The sequence below is a fragment of the Gigantopelta aegis genome, chromosome 9 (assembly GCF_016097555.1).
Source record: "Gigantopelta aegis isolate Gae_Host chromosome 9, Gae_host_genome, whole genome shotgun sequence".
Lineage (NCBI taxonomy): Eukaryota > Metazoa > Mollusca > Gastropoda > Neomphalida > Peltospiridae > Gigantopelta > Gigantopelta aegis.
Window position 1 is genome coordinate 28719528 of NC_054707.1, and position 24651 is coordinate 28744178.

Genomic DNA, 24651 nt, shown 5'->3' on the forward strand with positions numbered 1-24651 from the left:
TATTTTAACAACAACAATAAGGTGCAACAAATAACCTTACAACTTGCCCATAATATCCATGTCATAAACCCATGTGATAATGTAGTGTATTAACTGGTTAATAATGGTATGAATTTAAAGGTACGTTGTATATGCAAATTTGCACGGCCTCTAGGTAATAATGTGTTGCTTTCAATGGGTCATTGGTTTACAAAGCAAACAAGACCTGTATACCGGAGCATAACATTTTCATAACATTTAGTTAAACTGCATGACGTCAAACTAATTTGTGCTAATCGTGACGACATCATATTACCTATGGAGACGACTTTAGTACTGTAATTTACAAAATACCACATGTTGATATCTTCCATATTAAAAAAACACTCGTGACACATCGTCTATATAAAACAATACAAATCAGAAAAGCCCTTCAAAGCTACCTAGCTACTATTAAAGTGCTATGCAGAAATGAGAATGTTAGAATTTAAAGATTCCCAAGAAGTAAATATTTTTTGTTATTTTAAGTTTGTTCAGTCAACAGCATACTACAGAATAAATATAGCAGCAGCAGCAGCATATAAATAAGAATATTCTCACACTATAAATTATTATACGATGCCTGAAAATTGTCAGTCAACAATCAATAAAGTCACTTTAATAGTCACCAGTAATTCAAAGGTGACCAATGTTATATTTAAAGCCAATTTTAGATCTTTAAATTCATGCATTTTTATCCCAGCATTTCTTGTTGTTAGGCCGACATCCAATAATTAATGGATGAAGTAAACTCATCAGACTACCTTAAGTAGTCTTTGGTGGTCATTTAACTGACATTACAGAAAGGGATGTGGCAATTTCTTCACCAGTCTTTCATTTGAATTTGTCTTCTGCTAGAAATGCATAACGGCAAGTATACTGTATTAAACAACATATTAAAAGGTATAATGAAGGAATGAAATTTTATTGTCACAAAATTGTGATCCACGTTACCAAAACTGACAGATGCATAACTCAAAATGGACACAATCAGCTCCTTACTATCTAAAAACAACACTGTTTTAGTAGATACTATATTAAATGCAACACTTACTTAGCACATCAAGAAATTACATGTAAGTGCTTGCTGCAATAAGACAAGAATTGGCAGTCACAATCTTTAAAGTTGTTTACTTTAGCATATATTATGCAATTTTAATTACTGTTGCAAACCACTAAGGTTCTAAAAATGTGCTCATTAAAAAAAAAAAATTAAAATTAAAATAACTTTCAGTAGTAACATGTTTATTGTTCCATTGTACTGTGGCGGTGAAACAAATATTTTTAAAGAAAGATTTTAACTTTAAAATATAACACAAATGCTTAGGTACGCATACTTAGGTGCCACCAGTGTATTACTGACATCAAAATAATTCATGCAGTTACTGGATATACAATTCCATAATACAAATTATTCGACATGATTCCCCATTCTAATTGCTTCCAATATTTTCCTATTTAACTACCAATGACAAATTTAAAATATACAATTAATAGGAATTAGCAGTGCCAACTTTTTTCATGATACGTCATCTGCTTTGACAAGCCACATCTAAATATTTCCAGTTTTAATTGTCACTGATACATTAAAATCACCTTTTCCTGCTTCAACGTCTCTGAGAAAATGAATTCTGTCACACTAAAGTCTCAAACACATATGTTTATAATGTCAATCACATTGTTTATGTCAACAGAAGTAACTAAAATCAGGTCACGGCACTACATTTATAGACATTTAAGGAAACATACTACATGTATGGTGAAACTCTATACCAGGTAATTGATGTATGCATCAGTCCTTCATGTTTGAAAATATCAGGCGAGTGATAAAAAAATTAACTTCATAAGCTCTAGGCAAGCGATTATAGTGTTCCATGGGAAACATGTTGAGTATAAGATGCACATTGACAAAAACATGTTTTGAATAGCACCAATTGAACAATGTATGTATCAGTATAATGTGATTTAAGCTGTACACCCCCCCCCCCCCCCCCCCCCATGTAAAAGTGTTGTCGGTTCTGGCAATTTAAATTTACAAAAAAATAAATATCAACTTCAGAAAACACTGTGTTAATAAATGTTCAAACACTGTCAATGGCAATGTAACACTAACATAGTTACAGTGTTTTAGTTATATTGTCAAAGACCTGATTCTTATTACTACAAATGTATTTTAGGGCTATGCAAAGTGACATGAGCAAGTCTTGTTTTGTAAGTGTCAAGAACAGTTAAATATGAGCTATACAATGGATATATTTTTATTGTGAAATATGTGTTTACTTGAAACAAGATGACACTATGAACTTCTTTTTTAAAACATCCATACATTTTTTTAATTTAAATTTAAAAAAAGAAGAAAATATATTTACTAATTAGCCTATAAAGCCAAAATGTTAATGTCCCAGTGTCCCACCGTGGACATTAATTTTGACAGATTAAAGAATAACATAAAATAAAATAAAATAACACTACTAAAACTATTTACAATCATTTTGGTCACCCTGTCACAATAGATAAAATGGATAGCTGTCAATACAATTATTGTATTTTAGGATAATTGAGATGAGCATAAACATTTGTAACGCACATATAAACTTACAGGACTTTCAAAAATTCATCTCTTCTCCCTAAATGAAAAACTCTTAATAAATTTAGGAACAAGTGATGCATTTGTGAGACTGACCCTAACTTCTGTCGCTGTAAATAATTTATTATCGTTGAAATCCCATGCCACTAATATTTTAGAAAAAATATAATTTATCTACATCTTAACTACCAGGTTGGTGTTTCCAACACCACAACCCTGTTATCGGTAAAAAGTACAAGTCTGACCAAAGATGTCGGTCATTCAGTCATGCTGCATAATATAATGTTGGATTGTATGATGCCCTTTTGTTTAAACAATTCATTTCCCTGTGACCAAGTAGGATTCCTGGTATTCCCTAAGATAAAGATAGTCAATCTGTATTTCTCTGAGTAAATGTAGATTTTTTCTGAATATTTATTTTATCAATGTAAACAGTGTGTCAAAATAGCGTAAATAAGTGCCCCGTTATTTTTAAACACCTGTTTATTTTCATTATCGAACATTGTAAATACACGTAACATATTGTCAAATAAATCTAATATGTGTAATTTGTGCCAATGAGTTAATTACAAATAATTACAAAATAAACTAACTATTCATCCACACATGACGCTGCACATCGACTTTAATGTAGGTTGTAGTGTTCATTTACAATCACAAAAAAATATTACGATACTTGCAGAACATAAATATAAAAGATCCCAACTTAAAGTACTATTAATAATAGTAATAATCCAAAGATGTATGAAATACTAGGGCCAGCTGAGCTTATATCAGCTGTTGTTCAAATCACCAGATTTTTAGGTGGACGATCAAAAAAACAAGAAGCTCCTGTGATGAAATTAAAACAAAAACATTTCAATAGCAACTTTACATTGAAAGTTGTTCAGTGTTCTGAAAAAAAAAAAAGTTAAGTACTATACCTAAGTTTATTTTTAAGAAAGGATACTCAAAATAATGATTCAAGTTTGATGCCATTTCCATTCAAAAAGAAACCGCGTCAAATATCTATGTCATTTGAATATAGAGTAATGGCTGACTGGAATTAAAATTGCGTATACAGTGTATCAAGTTTGAGATTATATTATGATGAAAAGATTATTACCCGTGTGTTCCGGTATTGTCAATATCATATATTAGGAATGAAAATAATATATTATGCGACCATAATATAATTTTTATTTCTAAGATATGATACTAACGATACTGAAACACACATCGGTAATAACCTCAATAATTTTTTTTAGAGAGAGAGGGAGATCACTATAATAAACCACATTTTTAATGGCCCCTGCTTACAAATTAATTGATTAGTCATCAATTTAAGATCATGAGTCATTTATAATTTCATCCATGTTACAATGGCCATTAAAAATTCACAGGCTCATCTTCTAAAGACAGTATGTTAGTCTTATGAATCAAGTCCTATAGTAGCAGAACACTGAAAGCACAGGGTTTTTTTATGCCGAGAAAATTTTAAACCATAATTCAATTCCAGTTTTCATGACCAATGTTATGTAAATATGCCAATTTGTTTTCCAAGTTAATGAGGTGGAGAAGTTTTTGCTTTGTTTCTATGAAAAATAGATTGTAGCGTGTCATAGAGTAAACATGTATGTCTGAAGATTTACAGATTGTTAGTGCTGAAAAATGCAGAAAATGTCATTATTAACTAAATCAGTTGAGTTATATATCATTCAGTGTTTGCCGTTGCTTGTTTTTCATGATTTTCCCTATCATGAAAATACCCATTTGCACATTTAAGCTACATGCAGATGCGTAGATGAACATTTGTGTATTTGTGAATATCACATTTCATCTAGGTCATCATTTACAGGCACAAACCACCACATTACATTTTTCTAAAATCTCCCTTTCTTCAACTGAACCGGTGAAGAGTATTGAAGACTGAGGCACATAAATTTGGATAACACTGAATTTGCATAACAAATCTGTTGTTCCCCATTTTTGCCTTGTGATAAAATCCTAGGCCTAAAGGGTATTGGAAGTGTTTTCCCTCAGAAGGTTGCATGTAAACACCAGATGCATTCACTAACATGCCAGTGAGCTGTTACGTCTTGGACAGTTTCTTTACTCTTGCCAGTCTCATCTTTAAGTTTGAGAAGTCTGTTGCTAAACTAGCTTTTGTGTTTCCTGGCTCGGCAGTGCAAGTTTCCACACATTCCTTCTCTTTCTCCTCGTCTTCTTCTGGTGCCATGCCTTCAACCTAAAATAAAAACCCTAAATTATCATTTGTGTAACATTAAAATTCATAAATTCCTAATAAAAGAAAGAAATGTTTTATTTAACGATGCACTCAACACATTTTATTTACGGTTATATGGCGTCAGACATATGGTTAAGGACCACACAGATTTTGAGAGGAAACCCGCTGTCGCCACTACATGGGCTACTCTTTCCGATTAGCAGCAAGGGATCTTTTATTTGCGCTTCCCACAGGCAGGATAGCACAAACCATGGCCTTTGTTGAACCAGTTATGGATCACTGGTCGGTGCAAGTGGTTTACACCTACCCATTGAGCCTTGCGGAGCACTCACTCAGGGTTTGGAGTCGGTATCTGAATTAAAAATCCCATGCTTCGACTAGGAACCGAACCCAGTACCTACCAGCCTGTAGACCGATGGCCTAACCACGACGCCGGTAAATTCCTAATAAAGACAATTGTAATATTTTTCATTTCTGCATATACGTTTGTCAGTCGTTTATCCTATCTGTATAGTTAATTTGCAGCCCACCTCCAGCTCCTTGTCTTGCCAACAATGACAGGCACTTTTAATTTACTATGCCACAAATGTGTCACTTCCAATCAGTTGTTTTTTTGTGTTGTTTAGTCCAGCCACTTCAATGTGTATTCAATAGTTACATGTGCAGTTCTCGCATTGTTGCACTTGTAATCTTAATTTTATATTGTACTACTGTATTTTCCTGTATATTATGCATCCATTTTCCAAACAAAATCCATAACAATGACTAACCACCTGCCACCTTCTTGCCTTTATACAAGAAAGCCTGGATGAGTTCACATGCCTCCCCCCAAAAATTTTACATTACAACTAATTTTCAAAATACATTATTTATGGTAAACTTTAAAAAAACAAGAAAGAAAATGACAAAAAAAAGACAGAAAGACAGAAAACAAATGGCAAGCAGTAATGGGACATGATAGGACTTTTTTTCCTGAAATGTGCTTGTTAAATTTAAATGACGTCAGTATTACAATGACGTCACTTTGCATCTCCTTATTATAACAGTAAAATGGCCAGTGGGGGCATGTTTCCATCTTCAAAATGCTGGGAAAATTCTAATACAAAATTGGTATTGAAAATATTTTCTTAGAAAATTACTAATACACCTGATTGTGTAAGAAGAAAATCTTATAATTAAAAAAACTCAAATTACAGAATATTGATTTAAAATGAGATTATGGTAATATTATTTTGTATGCGTAAAGTGACTTCTATTGTAAACTTGCTAAATGGAGACATTGACCAGGACCTTAGGCTGACGGATTGTAGAACTGGATCCTAATTGCGAATGTAACAAGATGGTCACCTGAGTATTATACAATAATGGCCCAAATCAAACAATTTAGTCTGGGAGCTAACAGAGATTTGTATTACATCTCTAGTACAAAAGGTTTGAAAGCTAAAATGGGTACCTCCAAATTACCATTTTTAAGTTTTCCAATTGATGCATTGAATAGGTAAACTTAATGCTTAATGTGCCCCCCAAAATCAGTTTAAATTACATTTTAGAGTACATTGATCAAACTGGTGCCAAAAGTTTAATTTTGGCACTGTGATTACAGATGTGCCATTCTTAAGTGACGAATTTGGTGCAAAACCCACTTAAGAATGGACTACTTTCACATTTAAATCAAATTTTGAGTACATCAATGAAATTTTGTGGAAATGTTCTTTAGACCATCCTGATGAAGGATCACTAGTTCTTAAGCGTCGAATTTGGTGCAAAAACAATTTAAGAACGGCCTAAAGGGGGTGCTATTTTTAGCACATTTAAAACACATCTTAAGTACATTAATGAAACTTTGTGGAAATATTCTTTAGATCATCCTGATGAAGGATCACTAGTTCTTAAGCGACTCTTTTGGTGCACAAAACAACTCACTAATTTTGTTCACTATTTGCCAATGTAAGCTAACACTTGGCACAAAATAACAATGTAAGCTACACATGCATATCAGTAATTAAGATCATTGGCTGACAATGATTGGTGTTTTCATCATCAGGTGTTAACTGCTCAAGCTAATGCAGGCTATGTATCGGAGCTGGCTATCTTAACATCTTTTTTTACTCAATAATCATTTATTACCCAATGCGGCTTATCCGGTGCAGTGGGCTATATGCGTGAAATTACGGTATCTGCCCTTGATTTGCATGTGTGCTAAGCGGCCCGAACATTCACTAAATTACTTCTGGCACGTTTACGCTCCAGTCGCTTGCAACAAAGGTCCTTTGTTACTACTGAATCGTGGTGTACGGTAGTCGTTGACTTGTTCTTTTATTTTTTGACGTTAATAAATTTTCCTATTTCTATTATTGTTTGTCAGATTGTGTGCAATCTCCTTATTTTACAGAAAAGAAAAGGTACAATATTTTTTGTGCTCAACAAAAATACTTACCACCACGTCTTGGGCCACCAAGAAAAAGGGACTCATTGATGACTGACTTGTTAAAATGGCATCTTAATAAAGTTTTGATATTTTCAATTAAAGGGACATTCCCGAGTTTGCTGCACTGTAAGATGTTTCCGACTAATAAAATATTTCTACGATTAAACTTACATATTAAATATATTTTCTTGTTTAGAATACCAGTGTCTGTATATTCAATGTGTTTCTGGTCGTCTTAATATTTGTAAGAAGCCCAAACTGGATTTTGTCTTCAAATAATGTCGTACGTACGAAAAAATAATATTTTAGGAAATAAAATGAAATTTGACCTAGTACAAATATTAGAACATCAGAAACACGTTTAATATACAGCCACTAATATTTTATGCAGAAAAATATATTTGATATGTAATTACAATCATTAAAAAGTCTCTGTTAGTCGATAACATCTTAAAAATTGCAGCAAACTCAGGAATGTCCCTTTAATAAGCATGTGTTTGTTTATACATGTATATCACTGTGTATGAATGGAAGTGTATATTAATTTGATTAAATGATTTGCTTCAATTTTCTGTACTGCTAGCTGCATTACAACTACGACCTATGCAGTAGTTAATAATGAAACTAACAATACAGAAATTAACTTCCTCGCCTAACAATAAATTAAACCATCAGACTCGGTAATAAAGACAGTTTCGGAAGCAAACATGCTAATATTTTTCAGTGGAATAAACACAGGTAACAGACTGTACATCATGACATATATTAAATTTAATTAAATACTGACGATGCAAATAATTGCATTATTGGTGAAAATATGCAAACAAATCGGAACAGCGAGTCCAGCATCTACCTACATTTGTACCTTAATTGTTATTATATATATACACACACACACAGATGTATACTAAAAGGCAAAAGTTATTGTGACACACAACAGACAAAAATAATTGATGATAGGTTTTTACTGTCGTGTATGAAACATTATAACATGGAAAGAGAAATGTCGGAAGGTATGTAAATGAGCAATAGTCCATGAAAAGGGCGCACCTGCCATATGCAAATTATTCATATCACCAGAGGGGGTCCAGAGCGAAGTTCACACAGTCAGTAGCGAGTGTGTTCACCGTGAGCATTGAAACAGGCCTGGCACCATCGTCTCATTGAGGCCACTAAACGCTGGAGAAAGTTCCTGGGAATGCCATTCCAGACCTGTTTCCCAGATGCATGGTTCGGATCCATGTGTTTTGGCGAGGGGTTGTCACGGGTGGTCGGTCGCTACGGGGACGGTCCCTGACCTGGTTGTTTTGTTGATATCGTTGCCATATGGTGTTTCTGTGGACGTTGAATTGACATGCGAGGTCCCAGTTTCAAGCATCCCTATGTCTCGCCATCTGTCATGACAAAATTGCATCAAACAGTTCACTAATGGTGTTTTTCCGACTTCTGAAGGCTGCACAGAGTGGCATTGATTTGCGACTGAATGTCTTTTATGGTGAACACTCTCGAATAGTCCATGCAATCACTGCAACAACTGCTTGGTTTCATTTCTTTGAGCTGTTTCATGCACATTTTCTCTGGTTTACATCCATAAATCCATTCACAAATTTATTACTCCAAACAATCCATGCCACAATAACTTTTGCCTTTGAGTATATATATATATATATATATATATATATATATATATATATATATATATATATGTATATGTATATGTGTGTGTGTGTGTGTGTGTGTGTGTGTGTGTGTGTGTGAGCGCGCATCCCACCTTTTTCCACCTTCCTACGTCATTGGTATATGTACATAGATAAAAACATTTTTTTAAATGTGCATGTCCATCTGGGTTATGTTTTTGATTGTGCATGTGTATTGGTGTGTGGGGGCTTGTTTTGTAGACTATTTGTTTATTTGGGGGTAGATTTGTTGTTGTTACTGGGGTATTCTTTGGGGGGAGGTAAAATTGTTGTGGTGTTGTTATTTAAAAAATATTAGGTTTTTTGTTTTGCCTGCCACTTCTGCTTTTAATCATGTACAACGTCTTCATTTTAACATGCTGGGCATCTACCTACCTTAAATAATCGGCATGCAAGACTAACATAAATATGTTTACACAAATATTTTGATGTAAATAAAACAAGTACTGTTACTAGGTAGATGTTTTTAGGTTAAATTATATATTTAGCGGTTATTACAGCAAAATTTACACTTTATAATGCGATGTATATACATGTAGGCCTAATTAATTTGCACTAAACAAAATATTTAGTAAAACAGGCGTGTGTGCAGGAAATTGTGTAGAGAAGTCTAGTCTGGCTAGTGGTGTTTTTAGGGAAGGGGTCGGGTCATGCATCCCTGGAAATACACATGTACATTGAAAAAAAACCCAAACAATATTGCATATGGGCTAGGAGACCGTTCTGATCAGAATATTACATATAGTCCCATCCTCCTACAAAAATGTTGGGGTTTTTTTGTAAATAATTTCAGTTTGGTTTCACGTAAAAGTAAGTGTTTTGGAAATAACAAAATATACTATTTAGAAAACATGCTGCTCAGAAATAACTTGTAGTAAATTCCATAATATGAAAAAATGTGTTCCGCGTGGGATGCACTATAAACATTACGTTTCTATTATCTATTACAACTGTGTTACTGTCACACACAATTCATTAAAACTGTAGGTGTGTTTGTATGTTTATATGAAATTATGATAATTAATGTGAGACGAGATTGTAGTTTTAAAATAAAATCCAAAATTTCCATGCAAGAAAACCAAAAAAATCAGGATGGGTGACAGCTCGCTAGATTCATCTCCTATATTTAACATATGGTTAATTATAACAAAACGCAATTTCATCAACTTAATTTTTACCTGTATCATTCTTTATCTTTAAAGCATAGGTGGGGACATTTATTATGCCAGGGGCATGGACTGGATGGTGATGTGTTTGTGACTGTTTGTGATTGAGCTAGCTTTTTTCTGCATTTATAAATTATTACAAATGAATTATTAATTAATATTATTCATTTTACAGGTTATATGTGATGTAGACCTCGTCTTCACCAACTGTATTGCAAAATGGCCGGGAAGTGTACATGATTCAAGAATCCTATGTGAGTCATCTCTTTTTGAAGGTTTGAGAATCAAAGGCAGCCTATGAGAGGAATCATCTTGGGAGACAGTAGTTATATGTTGCGTGACTGGCTGTTGACTCGATTCCTAATCCCACTACATGTCACGAGAGGACCTACAACTTCCGTCATAGTTCAACACGTACTACAATAGAATGGGCCATAGGAATTTTGAAGAGAAGATAGCACTGTCTTTGCAGACTTCATTTGACTCCTGCCAAGGCATGCAAAGTGATTACAGTATGTGTTATGCTAAGTAACTGTGCTAGGCATATCAACAGGATGTTCCAGACAGACAGTAACAGCAAACCTGACTCTGAAGACGATACACATGCTGACATGGAGGAAGTTGTTCCTGCAAACAACCCAGTGACAGAACATGCCAGGCTTGCTGCAGGAAAAGCTGCCAGTGATAGATTAATGAATAATTACTTTTACTGAACATTCCTTAAGTTAAATAAACATTACATTATTGATTGACTATTACTTACATGTGTACTTGTACTGAATAAAATGCCCATGAAACAACATAAATGGTTGGTTTTCCTTATTATGTAATATAATTACAAATCCAATAAAAGAAACTTAAACAATAACCTTCCCAAAACAAAACCTAACAAAACAATGTGTATACATGTTCCTAACATGTTGCTCATTAATGAAATAGGTGTAGAATGAAAAAAAAAAAAGTACTAAAAAATTAGTGTAGTGTGAATAAGAACATTCTACAAATAAGTAAATTAATTGATTGCATTTTTCAGTGAAGAATTTAATTATCTAACTTATCTTCCTTTTCAATTTCTATAAAAAGTTTTTTGTTTTTGTTGTTGAAAAAAATGGTCATGGCCTTGGGTTTTTTTCTATCTCACTTTTCAGATATTCCTCAAAGAGATCATTCTCATTATCTTCCACCCCTTTCTCCACCAATAACTTTCTTTTCGATTTTGTGTTTGGCCTTTGATTTTGTTATTAATTTCTTTTCAAGTGGTGGCGATGCCGATTCTTTTGCTTCAACTGTTGTACTTTTATTTACAATTATAGCAACTACTACATTATCATCTGCCTGACATAGTATCGTGTTTACATTTAAAAACAGTGTTAATGTGACAGATGAAAGAGCTGGTCTTGGGCTAGTGTGGGTTGCTATTGAATCTTCAAAGTACTCCTTTGAGCAATGTAGCTTGGGTTTCGGGGAAGCAGAACCTAAAAATATCATATTTGTTTTGTAAACTGCAAGAAGATTATTGATTTCTTCAAGGTATGTAATTTCTTATAATGTTTGTGTTCCAAGGGAAATAATATTATTTTGTAAAGAACTTAACATGGCGAATGACAAATGATAATATTTTAACAGGAACACACGTTATAATAATAATTTAACAAAATTAATTCACAACATTGTAGTTTTGCAATATCATTTTAAATGCTATTTTTATTGTATATTCAATATTATTTTAATTCAAATGAAAACTCGTAAGTATTTTCAGTGTTATTCTTGCACTTGACATCTGCTTGTGACTGAGTCTTTGTAAGTGACGTCGGTTCCTTGCACTGAAAACAACCAAAATTATATTTAAAAATCATTTACTGTATTAATTGTTATTACATATTGATTACATAAATTTCATTGCCATCAAATTTAAAAGAAAATTAACGAGCAAAAATTAAATATTGTTTTGTTAACAATAAAATATTACTGTTATGTTTTGTTTTAAATTTTAAATGTATGTAAGAAAATATTTATCCATGTTTATTTTTGTTTGCCGAATACAAGAAAGAAATGTAAAACAAAGCAGGGTTACCTTCAATCCCAATGTAAAGGTTGGACTTTTCTCCAATTATTGTCAGGATGATGTCCTCGTATGGCACAGGTTTATCTCGTGGTTTTTGTCTGTCCTTTTTGTCTATTTAGAATGGTTCCTTTCAATGACATCCACTTTTTTTTCACTGCTTATGTTGAACATTCGGCCACACCGCACGCTCTGATTTTTGCAGTAATTCTTTTCCAAATATCCCTTTTAATCTGTTTGTGACAGTTTGGTTGTTGACCATAAGTAATGTTTTATGATCAATGCTTATCTCTTCTAACAACTCCTATTTCATTGTCACTCATAAGTGATGACCGTTACATCTCCCCCATCCCTCATCCCCTCACTGCAAGGGCAAGAGCACCCTGTGTGTGTTCCGGAAGTAGTGACAATTAGTGATTGAAAGATAAACCCTTATATGTAAGGTACATATAAGGTAATGCTCGTACATTTCTATAAAAGGTAGGCCTACATTTATTTTGTTAAAATATAATTATAAAATTAATTTAATTTTAAAATCATGTACATGATCTGTGTGTTGTTGGTTTTTTTAATTAAGACATGTATATAAATAATTTATCAACACATTTGTAAAAACATGGGGTAGAGTAAACTGTTTAAAATGAGAGTGAGGGTTATAGGTGGGTAAAATGTTACTACTTCATAGTGTAAAAGTTACACACTGCCTATGAATAACATAATTATTGTTTTTTAAATTTTCAGAGTACCCCCAAAATAATCACCCCACCACCATTTCACTCCGGGTACCCCCGGTTCCACCCCACCCCGAGTTTGGTATGGTCCTAAATCAATATCTGATATAATTTCAATGGCCCAAATTATTTTAGTTGTTTTGAATTGAGTGGCAACACATAATAACCCTCACAGATGACAACAGACACATCAAACTTTGACATTTTCAATTTTCCAATTTTAAATGTGGTTAGCTTTTGTTGACCCTAGTAATGACTTGTGCATATGAAATGGCATGTAAAGTTAAACGCAAATAACTATCCGCGTTTAGAGAGTTAAACATGTTTAGATTTATACGGTCATCATACATATGGTCCCTGGATGTTTAAATCTCAAATTCAATGACTTTTCAAGTTTTCGATGATGTGTGTGAACCCTGTGACTGACAGATCGGGGTTGAATAGGATAATAAAAAAGTTAACAGTTAATATCAAATTTATGTCCAGTGTGAAATAATTTTCAGTTTATCACAAGTTTTTATAGCGAGTGATAACTGAAAATTATTTCACAAGGGACATAAATTTGATACTAACTGATATCGAGTTTGTTATTCTATTTAGTACCTCAGCCTTCTATTTTCATTATGACTACATACATTTATATAGAAACGATGTGGACAACTTTACACACTATTCTGAGTATTGCTATGACTTTTTTATTCACCATCACAGATAATTAAACCCCCCCACCAAAGTTCTATTTATTCTGTCAAAATACTGTAATTAATTATATTAAAATATTATTTTATTATAAATTTAACAATAAAAGCCGAGTAAATGCAAATACTTTTAAAGTACGTAACATCATTGTGTATGTTTGCCAAATCATGATGAGGTCATATTTAGTACAGGTTTAACAGGAAATTTACCCCCCCCCCCCCCCCCCCCCCCGGGGATTTGCAATAAAGATTTGATGTAAAAAAAAAATATCATTATTAATTTGAAGACTTGGTTCATAATGTTCACTAACAAATGTTTCTCACAGCCAGGGTCCATGCAATCCTGTTTGAAAATATTCTGATACCCTAGATAAGGGGTGGAGAAAAATAAATGCAACATCCTATATTCCTTTTGGAATTAGCAACCTATTGTCTAAAATAATTATTTATTTCAATGTCAAATGTGTTTGTGGTGTGTGTGTGTATGTGTGTTAAATTTTCAGGGTGGGGGTATATATCCTAAGACATTTTCTCCCAGGGTGTGTATTTCCTAGGAAATGGGAGGTTTCCAGGGGGTAGATTTCCTGCGACATTGGCAGTCATTGGTTTGTAAGCGTAAAATCGTCCAATAATATTGTATGTCACAAACGCATAAAATGTTTTAGTGAGAAATTATGATTTTTATTTTCCCGGTTACAAGTGCCTGCTGGGGTAATAAATATAGGATAATAAAATCGGTACCAGTTATTATCAAATTTATGTCCCGAGTGAAATAAATTTCACTTGTCACGAGCTTTATTATTTCACGAGGGACATAAATTTGATAATAACTGGTAACTCATTTATTATCCTATATTTATTACCCCAGCAGGCACTCATAACCGGGAAATTATAATAACAAACTCGGTACCAGTTATTAATAACTGGTAAATAAATTTCACTTGTTACGAGCTATATATTCTGTAAAAAAAAATCTGTAATGAATTGCATTAAACTACTATTTTATTACAAGTTTAACAATGAAACCAGAAAGACATAAGCGGAAATGCTTTAAACTACGTGACGTCATTGTGTGTACTTTGCCAAATCATGACGACGTCATATTTAGTACCGACAAGGTGATTGATTTGTTGGCGTCAAATCGTCCAATAATAGTGTACGTTAAACCAATGCATTATGATTTTTATTTTCCACGTTATGAGTGCCTGCTGGGGTAATAAAATAGATTAAGCCAGTTTGGTTTTTATTTATTTATTCATCATTTATGTATTTATTATTATTATTATTATTTTTTTTTAAATTATGATAATCATTTGACTGAATGACTGGTTAGACAGACTGACTATCATAATAGAGATTATTATACAAGCTTGTGTGTTGTACTGATTTTACGAAAAGAGTGTCAGGATCTTTGTATTGTACATGAATCCTGAGAACTTTTGTAAAATCAGTAGGACTCACATGTAGGTGTAATCATCTCTTTATTGTCCATATTATTATTAAAACATTTTTTTTTATGAATAACAAGGACTGTCTCAAAATGTTTCAACCACAACTGGAAGTAGATGACAAAATGACGTCTGAGCTAAGACTGATGAAGCAACATCATGTTATTACATGTGTCCTTAATATGATTTCTATTAACTCAGTTATGCTGAACCATATGGATAATAAAAACTGGTTTGGATTAGCACTTACCAGCTGTTCAGTTCCTGGAACAACTTTTTCACTATTGTCTGTTGAATCGGCAGATGTCAATGTTTTGTTTATGCTAGAATTATCTTCTTGGCATGGCTAAGAAAAAAGAAAACAACATATACATGTAGACTACAATCATGCAACACTGAAAACAAATGACATTATGATGTAAATTTACACATTATGTAACTATTACTGTTTTGCCTGCGACAAAACAATGGAAGCTGAGCTGTGTAACAATAATTACATTTCTTTTAAAAGTTACACCCATTTAACCATTGAGCAACTGATGCATGATAAAAAAAAAAAAAAAAAAAAAAGGCAAGTTAAACTGTGCAAGTAGACTGCAGGTTTAATTAAGTTGTTATCAGAAAACACCACTTTGGCAAAAAAAAGTTTGTTTTGTTTAATGCCACCACGAGAGCAGATTGATTAATTAACTACTGGCTATTAGATATCGGTCTTCAGAGGAAACCAGTTCTATATTTTCCATCTGCAGCAAGGGATCTTTTATATGCACCACCCCACAGACAGGATAGCATATACCACTGCCTTTGATAAATACTGTAAGTTACATTTCTGAAATGACAGTGAAAACTGCAGTGAAGGAAGCAAAATATAATTTTTTTTTTTTTTTTTTTAAATTGTAACATAAGGTGTATCAAAGTTTTAATATCTTTTACAGTTATAGAGTTTAATATATCCTTTGCCAAATCACCAACTGCGATTTAAACTGGCACTTGTCAAATATATGTCATTACCAGTTCACTAAAAAAATAATTTAAAAACTGAGTCATTTGCATCGTTCAACCAGTGCACCACAACTGGTCAAAGGCTGTGGTATGTGCTTTCCTGTCTGTAAGAAAGTGCATATAAAAGATCCCGTGTTGCTTTAGAAAAAATGTAGCGAGTTTTCTCTGAGTCAGAATTACCAAATGTTTGACATCCAATAGTTGATGATAAATTAATAAATGTGCTCCAGTGGTGTTGTTAAACAAAACAAACTTTATTTATTTTGTATAGCCATTTAAAAAAATATTTCTCTTTAGCTAAATGTTACTGAATTTGGCTACACATTTTCTATCAATTGCTATTAATTTTTGTGTCCAGGTTAAACCCTAAGTTAGCTGTATTTTATATTAAATCTTCTTTCAAATTAAAAACAAATATGTTTAAAACTAAAACACAAAGGTAGAATGGATCAAGAATTAAAATGAAATCTCTAATATTAAAAAAATGTAGACAAATTATTACACAACAGTTAGCAAAAGCAACAAAAAGTTTTGTTTAACTACACCACTAAAGCAACTGATCATCGGCTATTGGATGTTAAACATTTGGTAATTCTGACACTTTGTCATCAGGGGAAACCCGCTTAATTTCTGATGTAGCAAACAATAGTATCTCCAAGCTTATGTATAAATTTTACAAGAATAAATACTACAGATGACGTCTTGTCATTCTTAAAATGGGATACCTTTTTTAAGGCAATTGCAGATATTACATAGTGAATGTTAAGTGTCATAACACACAAGCATGCATGCACACGCACACACACACACACACACACACACACACACACACACAAATAGAAACCTGGCAAGGAAATCCATTTTGATTTCTATTTTAGAAAGCATATCAGTGCGTCTTGAGGAGGAGGACCTCATGGATGAAAACAATGTTAAATAATTTCAAATCCTGTTAGTGAAAGTTTAAGGATGTTGGAAAACTTGTGTATTTTTCACCATTAAATAGCATTATCTGAACTCCCAAAAATTATCTGGATCTACGCGAATTTGTACAATACTATTTCTTGACGTAAAATTTTCCGACATACACATCTGATTGATTGTCCTTTTTTTTTTAATGAGCATTGTTTATATATAAATTGTTTGTCGTTTTTTGTGAATTTATCAATGTATAACAATCACAAATTGTTAAGTGATTTTATACTAAATCTGTAACTGTTATGCATCATCCCAAAAAATCAGTTTCTAGCATCCTTTCCATGTCCTGTTTTACATAATGATGTCCCACTTTTGACATAATGAAGTTATCATCTGGGGTTTATCGAAGGATAAAATTAAGTTTTTTAGTCATGTCGTCCAACCAGAAGAGAATAAATTGTATAACGGCGGAAAGTTTGTCATTATAATCTGATACACACACATTTATACAATATACAAATTTTGCTAAAGTGATCCAGAACTGCCATGTGCAGCACACTGCATTCTTTCTGCATAGGGATCTCATGACAGATTGGGGGTGGTGGGTAGGTAGGCAGACAGGACGTAGACCAGAGGTAAAACAGTTGCCTGATGTGTGGTCGATCCCCATCGATGGGCCCATTGGGCTATTTCTTGTTCCAGCCAGCTCACCACGACCGGTATATCAAAGGCTGGGGGTATGTGCTATCCTGTCTGTGGGATGGTGCATATAAAAGATCCCTTGCAACTAATTGAAAAATGTAGCGGGTTTCCTGGAATATGTCAGTATTACCAAATGTTTGACATCCACTTGACAATGCTCTAGTGGTGTTGTTAAACAAAACAAACTAACTTCATGACAGATGGATACAGATAAAACATACAAGCAAAAATTAGTGATCAGATACTACAATATTGAAAAGTTGGGATAAAAAAGTCAACCTGTTCATTTCCTAGACTAATGCCTTCTCGAATTTTTCGTAATTTTTCGATGTAGGCAGATGGACACAGCACAGTACTGTCTACCACTCCAGTTGAACTCACTGAAATATGTGGAAAGCTTGAACCTGTATTTTCTGATAAGAAAAACAAGACATCATCAGCATTTCATTTCAAATCGTACATGCATCATGTTTAAAAATAAACTCTGCACATTCTAGTAATCACAGCAGCAATGTAGGAATGGAACCAAAATCAATGTACTTAACCAAATAATAGATGTACGTCTTATATTAAACTGCATTTTACACACATTATACATTTATTTTATTATACGTAAACATATTTTTTCATTTAATACTGTATCGAGAAAAAAGTTATCAACCAGGACACGGCTGTTTGAAACCTGAGTTAGTGTTAACTATGAGTTAAGTGCTTAGTGCCTAACCTCTGCTATCTGCTTGTACCATTACACATAGATGAGAATTCCCAATCTAAAAAAATCCTGAAAATTACAGCAAAATCTTGCATTTTTAATACCCCTAATAAGGGGCGGGGAAAAATAAAATTGTCAATCGGTCCCAATTGATGTCATCACTACGGAGGGGTGGGGGGTGAGGGTGGGGGGGGGTGAGAGAAAGGAATAATAATAAAAAAAGAACATTTAAAAGACGATATTTGCCAAATACTTTTAAAAAAAAATCATTGTGATGTTTGTATAGTTTTATCTTGAATCATGAACGCAAAACGATAACCATGAAACAATTTTTTTTTATCACATCAGTGAAAAAACCCCATAAATTATATATATTTTACATAATGGAATAAATAATATAAAAAAAGGAATAAAAGTTATGAATTTTAATTCCCATATATGTATAAAAAGTACAAGTATTCAGTACTGTGTCCTGAAAATTAATAAAAGATGGCATCGTTAAAGCATTTGACAGTCTGAGCTAGCACATGTTTAGATAAAGAGATTAATAACGTCATCGCTGATTGGATGAAATTTGACCTATACTGGCTCTTGAGATAACCAGTAGTGTAGCTGTTCTGCTCACTCCCACTTGTTAACAAAAAAGGTGGAAACCTTTTGTTTATTTTAAAATCCTTTATAATTATTGGATACACTACAGTCAACAATAAATACATTCATAGATTATTTCAGTATATTTTAGGTTATTTCAAGCAGTTTGTATTGCACAAAAGCCTCCTGCTTTGGATTAGGACACTCGACCCGACAGAGCTCTGAAGCCTCCTGCTTTGGATTAGGACACTCGACCCGACAGAGCTCTGCATGTACACAGGTGCTGATTGTAACCAGTTGCAAACTCTGGGTCCTTTGTTTTAACTGGAGTGTAATACCTTGATGGCTCTCTCACCAAGAATGGTGTTATTGTTAACGTCTGTTTAATCTCTTGACCGGCTCAGTGACTTTGAAAAATGTCTAGCGTAGTGGCAGTGGACTGACACTACTGTAGGTCCGGCAGTGACTGGCGATATATACTTAAGCAGACTTTAAAATCACAGATGTCTGAAACACCAGCCATATTGACCACTATTTATTTATTTATTATTTTTTTAAATCATGCACGAGATACCAATGTCTGGGCAGGCCAGTCCACTTGACGGATAGGAATTTGTTCCAATAATAGAAATGGACAGGTGCTTTGGACCGACAAGAATGACAGAAGTTGAACTGGCAAACACACATTTAAAAAATAATAATTTTGGTCTCAGAAATCGAGAATCGGTCTCAGACCGGGAAAAAAGGGCTTTCCCCCACCCCTGCCCCTAATGCAGATTTTTTGGTTAAAGTTAACCTTTTAGCAAAATTAATTACTCTTATAATTGTTTATTTTTTTTATTTTTTTATTAAATATTTATTATCCCCAGATCACGCAGACAATGTCAAGGTTGGGGAGCCTTGAATCATTGCTGTACAATGATGATACATGATCAATCATGATTACAGTTGATACAATAATTTATTTCATTTAAAAATATATATCTGTTGTTCTGCTATAACGAAAGTGAAGTGCATCACTATATATTTTTTTCTTACTAGATTAATTTGGAAGTGAATATACATATTACCATTATTTAATCAGACAATACTTAATATAATAAAATAAATTATTTATCATTTATGATTTAACAAAATAGATAAAGTTTCTATTAAAAATTGTTTTAATTGTGATGCTTTGTATGTTGGTGGTTTTATAGTATTTTCTGATATAAATGCTCTCTATCTACACACAATTTTTTTTTTAAAATCTAGAACAAAACTGAACTACAAAAAGAAGAAAAATATTTATATATATATATATATATATATGAATTCACAGACACTAGTTGGTTTGATGGGGGGGGGGGAGAGAATTGAAAGAAAAAATAATAATAGGGGGATGAAGAGAGAAGAAATATAGAAGTAGAAAGAAAATCACTTATAATGCGCTAGCAATCCCAAACAAGTCCAAAAGGAAAATTAATGATTTAAGAAATAAAAGTGTCAGTTGGAAAAAAAAACAGAGGAGAAAAAGAATGTATATTAAATTTGTCATATTCACAATTTTTAATATAAATATATTTTTCAATTTGAAATTTGTTTTTCAGGATATGTTCGATAGCATTTATATGTAAATCTTTGTGAAGTATTTTCATATTATAAATATAATATTTTATATTGAATATTAACCAGTTCACTACATAAGTTAGTTCGCCATCCACAATCTCAAACATAATAGCTTTTTTATTGAACGAGGTGCCAATTCTTGTTTTATAAAAAAATCCACTTTTCAACAGTTTCCCATAGGTTTCTTACTTTATTGCAGTCAAAAAAAGGTGCTGTAAAGTGTCCGGTTCATTATTACAAAAAGTGCATTTATTAGAATCTACGTAATGAATCATATGAAGAAATTAATTAATGCCAAGAATTCTATGAAGCAGTCTGTACTGGAACCATCTTAAAGTTGTATCTTTCAGACATTTAAATGGCAAAACATAATATTTACCCTAAGTATAGCAATCGTAGTTCAAACCTGTATTTGCATATTTTATCTGTGACTTTGCAATTATACTTTTATAGTTCAATATGTTGTACAAGTCTTTACTTCCAGTATTTTTATTTAACACAATTTTCAGTTTGAAAGGTAAAATTGGGCTTTGAATGGAAACAAATGTTTCATCAATAAGGCTTATTGAATACAAAAATTATTTTACAGCATTCACTAATGATCCGTAGTTCAAAAAGTTAGTTTTGACATATTTATTTCTAAAAGCTTCAAATGTAAGGACATTTCCTTCAGTGTCAAGTAAGTCGTGTATGAAAACAATTCCCTTTTTTATGTAGTTACCATATAAAAACAGTTTATTGTCTTTTAGTATCTTAGTATTATATCAAATATTCAGTCCTTGAATATCTTCAGTAGTCTGTATATTTTGCTTTTGTTGTATTGTTAACCAACTAAATAAAACACATCTTTCCAAAACAAGTTTTTAATATTATCTTTTTTACATATAATTAAATACAAATGTAGTCCCCATGTATAATTAGGTCCTTAGTTTTTATACCAGTAGTAGATTGAAGTAACTTTAACAATTTGTTGTTATTAAGATAAAGTCGTCTTATCCATGATGATTTTAAAGATGTCATTATGACCCCGTGTTTATAATCTTGGGTTAATACTTCTCTTTTAATTTTTTCGGGTTTATTTTGCCAAATAAACTGGAAAAACATTTTATTGAATTTTTTTTGACGGATTTGGTAATGCAATTAATAAATATGTAATTAAAGGTATTATTAATGTTTTTATAATTGTAACTCTACCTAAGACAGTCAGCTTTCTTGGTGTCCAAAGTTTCATCAAGTTCTGGATTTGTTTTAACTTAGAGGTAAAGTTACATATTATCATATCATCTAAATTTATTGTAAAATGAATTCCAAGTAACATAAATTGATTTCCACCCCATTCTAATCATCCAGATGGCTTTTGACTTGGTGTAATTTATTTTTAGACCGGAGATTCCAGAATAGTAATCAAGTAATGTCATGGTACTGAACAGAGACTCTGGAGATCCGTTAAGAGTAAAGTAGTATCATCAGCATATTGAGATATTACCGTAGATATTCTTCGCCATCAATAGTGATACCTTTGATATTTGCATTATTTTAAACTAAAATTGAGAGGATTTCAGAACAAATTATAAAGATATACTGTGACAGGGGGGTCTTCCTGTCTACATCCTCTTTCTAATTTAAAAGTTTCTGATAAATAACCTTTTTGCATAACACTAGAAATGGAATTTTTATAAAATGTTTTAATCCAACATTTTATTGAACTTTTGAAATTAAATATTTCTAAAGCTTTTTCAATAAAAGTCCATGATACTGAGTCAAGGGCTTTTTCGAAATCCACTAGTACTAACAGACCAGGTATATTGTGCGTTTCAGTGTATTGCATTGGGTCATATATCAAACGTATATTCTCTCCAATATACATGTACCTTCCTTTTACAAAACCTGTTTGATCTTTATCTATTATTTTATCTAAAACCGTTTTAATTCCATCTGCAATACAACCAGCAGCCATTTTGTAAGTACAGTTCAAAAGAATTATTGGTAGACAATTTTTAAGAAATTGTCTAGGTTTATTTTGCTTAGGAATACATGTTATTATGCCCAGTTTTTGCACTATAGCTGTAATTTATTGATCTGACTATAAAATGTCCCAAATCAGCCCTAAACATTTTGAAAAATTGGGCTGTGAATCCTTCTGAGCCAGGGCTTTTTTCGTTCTTCATGTTTTAAAGTACATTTAAAACTTCTTCATGTTATTTTTCCTTCTAGTGCTTGTGCTTCTTCATTTGTTAGCTTATTAAAATTGTAACTGGATAGCTCCTCAACTATGTTAGTATTTGATTTGTTGGTGCAGAATATACGGTTTGGTAAAAACGTTTGGTTTCAGTTAAGATATCTTTTTGGTCTGTTACTACTGTACCATTATCTAATTCTATCCTTGATATTAATTTGCTATAGTAATTTCTGGACTCCCATGTTACAGAAATATTTAGTTGGCTTTTCGCCCTCTTCAATCCATTTTGCCCTGGCTCGGATGCAATGCCCTTTAAGTTTTTCTCTTCTCAACTCTATTAGTTCATGTTTTTTATCTTCTAATATGTTTATGTCTGTAGTATCATTTTCTTCCAATGATTTTATTTCGTCACATAGATTAGTTTCTAATTCATAATTTGTTTTCTTTTTATAGGCTGAATAGGATATTGTTTTTTGCCGTATTTCCATCAATAATGTTTCGAGGAACAATTGCTCATTTATTGTGAACTGTATTTCGTCTTTTGGAAGCAATTTGATGTATTCTGGATTATAGATTAAAATGGCATATTGAGAAGTTATGTTATTTATAATAGCAATGAATTATTAAATTTCCATAGACCATGACCCTTTTGAATTGTATTTAACTTTAAGAGCAATATTACACTAGAATGGTCTGACCTATAGCTATTGTCTATTAAAACTTTTTCAACATGTGGCATCAAATTATTGGAAATAAGGAAAAAGTCTAATCTAGCTAGTTTTAGTGGGTTTGGTTTTCTCCAAGTATATATCTTCTTAATGTTGGATACAACTCCCTAAAAGGATCCTTCAAATCAAATGTTTCCATAAGTTCTAAAAGTTTCTTTTGTGCTTTAGGATGGTTATTATGTAGATCGTGTCTAGATCTTGATGAAGTACTAAATTAAAATCTCCACATATTATATATTTGTCATTTTCAAACACTTCTATATCTTGTAGAATATTTACAAAGAAACTCGGATTATCAGTTTGGTCAATATATATTTATTACTGTTATTTGTTCTTTGTTGATAGTGATATCCAGTATTATAAAGTTTCCTGAATTATCAGTTTTCATCTTGTGTATTTTATATTCAAATGTATTATTTAACATTATCTCAACTCCTCTAGCATTACTGGAAAAAGAGTTAAACAAACACTCTTATCATTAATATACGCTTTTCTTAACCCTAACTCTAAACTTTCAAAAGGAGAAAGTTGCGCATTTAAAATTTTAAAAGTTCACTTAATTTACAACTACTGTAGTAACGTTTTTTTAATTACAAAAACAATACCAAAAACGATTTGAAAAAAAAATAAAAAAATAAAGGAATATTTGAAAAAAAAGTACAAAACATATGTACACCCCTTTTTATAAAATAACATTGTCTGCTTAAAACAGCACAGCAAATAGCAGATTAGACGTGTTGTGGTAGATCCTAAATATGTTATTATGTGTTAATGCAAATGGATGAATTGAAACAAAAAGTTGTATTCTTCTACCAAAACTGTATTATATCGGCCAATTAATGTAGCCATATTACTAAAATCTACGATACAACTGACTATCGAAATAGGATACACCTAATTTGCATAACTGGTCAGACTTGTTTGTCATGTGATTTTTAATTGATCGGAAAACCCGAAACAAAACTTTTTTGATGTAATTTGTTTTTTAAAATATACAATTAACTAAATTTTTTAACAAAACATTTAGTGTACCCTCCTCCCAAGCAAAACTCTATTCTGCCAACAGCACATCGCTACACAGTACCCACATAACCTAGTCATCCATAACAACAAGGGGTTGATGCCATCACCGAGCATTGTGGAATCGACACC

At 32.4% G+C, this 24651-nt stretch overlaps 1 protein-coding gene across 1 annotated transcript in view; it reads right to left on the minus strand.

Moving 5' to 3' along the window:
• Positions 1–927: 927 nt before the first annotated feature.
• Positions 928–24651, minus strand: part of LOC121381864 (cytoskeleton-associated protein 5-like) — a 200247-nt gene continuing 176523 nt past the window's right edge. The window contains exons 43-45 of the mRNA XM_041511240.1: positions 17961–18094; positions 15313–15408; positions 928–4832 (exon numbers count right to left, since the gene is read on the minus strand). Coding sequence (XP_041367174.1) covers positions 4677–4832; positions 15313–15408; positions 17961–18094 — 386 coding nt within the window. The 3' untranslated portion in view covers positions 928–4676. The remainder of the gene's footprint in view (positions 4833–15312; positions 15409–17960; positions 18095–24651) is intronic.